Source organism: Meleagris gallopavo, chromosome 15 (genome assembly GCF_000146605.3).
Source record: "Meleagris gallopavo isolate NT-WF06-2002-E0010 breed Aviagen turkey brand Nicholas breeding stock chromosome 15, Turkey_5.1, whole genome shotgun sequence".
Lineage (NCBI taxonomy): Eukaryota > Metazoa > Chordata > Aves > Galliformes > Phasianidae > Meleagris > Meleagris gallopavo.
In genome coordinates this window covers 1,012,768-1,016,754 of record NC_015025.2, presented here as the reverse complement: position 1 = coordinate 1,016,754, position 3,987 = coordinate 1,012,768, and the positions used below count along the sequence as shown (strand labels likewise).

Genomic DNA, 3,987 nt, shown 5'->3' with positions numbered 1-3,987 from the left:
GGCCCGGCCGCCGCCCGACGAGGTTTCCGATGCTCTCGTCCCGACGACTGAACCCTTCGTGGAGAGTGGTGACCGTCCTTTCTCAGAGGTATGTTCTTCATTTTAACCTTCTTTTGTGCCTTTGGTGTTGTTCTGACCTTTTAAAAATGATTTTATTGAATTGTTTTATTACTTTCTGTGTTTTTCAATTTCCTTTTCCTTTCACCTTTCTTTAGTGTTCAGTTAGTGTGTCTTGAGATTAGATATTTTGCACCTTGTAACTGGCTTGTTTGTTCATCGTGGACATGGCTTAGTGCTCTGTGCGCGGTCTTGGACATGAGATGTTGTATTGTAGTAAATAGGAAATGCTGGGTAATGTATCTCTTTTGTGTGTTTTAAGTGACAGCTTCTGTAGCGGCTGCACTGAGGAAGCGTGTTTTCTTTGTCTAAGATACAATTCGTCCAGGGCCTTAAATACAGGTGTCCATGTCTTTGTTTTATTTCCTGAAACTCTATGAATTCAAAATAGTTCTTCGTTGTGAATGATTAGTTATTTGTTACTGTGTTATATGCATAGGAGCAGCTTGGAGGAATATAAATTATCTACCACCAGACAACTGCTCAGGTAGTAGTAAAACGTATTTTTCTATCCATAAGAAGGTAAGGAACTCTTCACAGTGATATGTAGAGAGAAACAGAGTTGGTGTATATGAGGGTCATACTCCAGGTCCTGTGGAGTCCTCTTGATCTTCTGCTTCAGTGGCTGTGTTGATACAGCTTTGAATGGGGTTTAGTGCTTTAGTGAGTTATCATTGCTTTTCATGAATGTGGCATCTCTGTTTTTTCCATGGCTTGTTCAAGCAAAAATAAGCAGATGACATTCGCCGGAAACCATTTTTGAATTTTGGGACTTGCTTGTAATAACACTCGGCTTAGTCAAGAAATTGCTTCATCATAGACACAGATAAAAAGTGATTGGGGGATGGGTTGTATAGCACTGATACTATGCTGCTGCCTTTCAAATGCTGGAAGAGATGGGATCCGATAGGTCTGGTTTGACAGCAGTTGTTTTCTCAGTGATTGGAATTCCTAGCTTTGCTTGGCTGTCAGTGATACGTTTGTAAGTGGGAAAGCTGACTTTTAGCTTGTGCTCTTCCAACCATCGAAAATGAAATCACAACTTATGTGCAGGTTTTTGGCCTTCTGCCTATCTTGCTTTTTTTTCCTTACAGCAGTGATAGGAAAGCAGTGGGAACACTCCAGCACCATGAGTCTTCAGGGCAGTAAGACTGTGAGCACTGGGAGAGGGCTTCTGCAGCAGCAGACTTTCAAGTGTAAGGAAGTCAAACCTGTTTGCTTAGATAGAATCATATTATGAAATCATGACATAAAGTGTTTTGGGTTGGAGAAGAACTTAAAGACCATCTAGTTCCAATCTGCTGCCAAGGCAGGACTGCCACCCACTAGATGATTGCTCAAAGCCCCATCCAACCTGGTCTGAATGCTTTCAGGTATGGGCCATGCATCTCTGGACAACCTATTCTAGTTATTTACTGCCCTCACTGTAAATATTTTCTTCCTAATGTCTAATCTAAATCTACTCTCTTTTAGTATATGACTTACCCCTTTGCCTTATCACCGCATTCCTTTATAGGGTCCCTCCTCAGTTTTCCTGTAGGCCTCTTCAAGTACTAGAAGGCTGCTGTAAGTTCTCTCTAGAGCTTTCTCTCTTCCAGGCTAAACAAATTCAACCCCCTGCAGTTCTTTATAAGAGAAGTGCACCAGCTCTCTGATAATCCTTTTAACGTTTCTTTTTACTTTCTCCAGCAGCTTTATGTCTTTTTGTGCTGGTGACCCCTAGGGCTGAACATGGTACTCAGGTGAAGTCTTACAAGAGCAGAGTAGAGAGAATCACTTCCCTCGACCTGATAGCTAAACTTCTTTTGATGCAGCTCAGGATATGACTGGCTTTCTGGACTGCAAGCACTCACTAACTATATTCAAGTTTTTTATCCTCCAGCACTCCCAAATCCTTCTCCACAGGGCTGCTCTCAATCCAGTTTTTGTCCAGCTTGTATTTATGTTTGAGATTGACCTGACTCAGGTGCAGGACCTTACATTTGGCCGTATGGAACTTCATGAGGTTCTCATGGGCCCACCTCCCGAGGCTGTTCAGGTCCTTCTGGATGGCAGCCCTTCCCCCCTAGTGTGCTGACTGCACCACACAGCTTGGTGTTGTCCACAAGCACTCAATCCCACTGTCCATGCCACCAACTAAGATGTTGATACCGGTATCAGTACAGTACCTAAGGGCCATTCTGTGAAGACTAAAGAAGCGCATCCAGGAGCTCCTGGCTGCAATTCTCAGCGCGGACTCAGGGTGTCACTGTAGGCCAATGCGGGGAATGGACTCCGCCGGCTGTGGCGCCCGCGCAGTGCCGCTCCGATCCGGGCAGAGAGAAGCAGAAGCGATCCTGCTCGGCTCCAGCCCGCGTTGTTTTCCTCCAGTGTCGATTCAGCCGCTCGGGAAGCTTGGTCGACTGCAGAACGCGCTTCAGAACTGCGGAGAATGGAGGTCCGAGAGGCAGTGCGGGGCCGGGAAGCCGCCGGGCGGGTCGCGCTGCTGACCGTGCTGCTGCTGCTGTGCTGCCGGGCGGTATCGGAGCGGCTCCGCTACGCGATCCCCGAAGAGTTGGGCAGGGGTTCGCTGGTGGGGCCGCTGGCGCGGGATCTGGGGCTGAACCCGACCGAGCTGCTGGTGCGCCAACTGCGGATTGTCTCCGGTGATGAAAAGCGATACTTCGTTCTCGAGGAAGAGAGTGGAAACCTGCGTGTAAACGAGAGGATAGATCGAGAGGACATCTGCGGGGACGTGACGCCTTGTGTCTTCGGTTTGGAAACTGTCGTGGAAAACCCTTTCAATATATATCACGTGAGCATTACTATCCAGGATATCAACGACAACGTGCCGCGCTTTGACAAAGAGTTTGTGGCTATAGAAATGATCGAGTCCGCTCCTCCCGGGACGAGGTTCCCTCTGGGCACTGGCAGAGACCCCGACATTGGGGTGAACTCGTTACAAAACTACCAACTTACCCCCAATCCGCTCTTCTCTCTGGTAGTGAAGGAGATTTCTGACGGGAGGAAACACGTGGAATTGCTATTGGAGAAAAACTTAGATCGTGAAAAACAGAAAAGCCATAATTTGATACTGACGGCAGTGGATGGTGGGGATCCAGTCCGATCTGGAACTGCGCAGATTAAAGTTGATGTGACAGATGCAAATGATAACGCACCAGTGTTTGACAAAGAGATCTACAAGGTTCGAGTGCCAGAAAACCTTCCAGAAGGCTCCTTAGCTTTTCAGGTGAAAGCCACTGATGGCGATGAGGGTACAAATGCAGAAATCACCTATTCTTTCAATGACATCGCAAGCAGTGCTCACCAACTCTTCAGCCTGGACCCCAAGACAGGTGATGTGAAGATTACCGGTCCTCTAGATTATGAAGATATGAAATATTATGAAGTAACTGTTGAAGGCAAGGACGGAGGCGGGCTGAGCACACACACCAAAGTGCACATAGAAGTTATAGACGTGAACGACAATGCTCCAAGCCTTACCCTCCTGCCTATCTTGAACCCTGTACCCGAAGATTCAGTCCCGAGCACGGTCGTGGCTGTGATTAACGTTCGTGACAGGGACTCCGGAGAAAATGGAGAAGTGACCTGTAATCTTGGCGGTGACTTGCCTTTCAAACTAGAAGCGTCATCAGAGAGTACCTACAAGCTTGTAATTCAAAATAGTCTGGACAGAGAGGAAGTTTCTGCTTACAACATCACAATCATCGCTACGGACGGGGGCAGCCCGGCGCTGTCGAGCCGCGCGGATCTGGTGCTGGAGGTGTCGGACGTGAACGACAACGCGCCGGTGTTCGAAGAGGCCGCCTACAGCGCCTACGTGCCCGAGAACAACGCGGCGGGAGAGCCGGTGCTGCGCGTGAGCGCGCG

At 48.1% G+C, this 3,987-nt stretch overlaps 1 protein-coding gene across 1 annotated transcript in view; it reads left to right on the top strand.

Annotated features, from left to right (window-relative positions):
- The first annotated feature begins 1,872 nt into the window (after nt 1-1,872).
- The window catches only part of LOC100540301 (protocadherin gamma-B1-like), a 3,628-nt gene continuing 1,513 nt past the window's right edge, over nt 1,873-3,987 (top strand). The window contains exon 1 of the mRNA XM_031555646.1: nt 1,873-3,982. Coding sequence (XP_031411506.1) covers nt 2,549-3,982 — 1,434 coding nt within the window. The 5' untranslated portion in view covers nt 1,873-2,548. The remainder of the gene's footprint in view (nt 3,983-3,987) is intronic.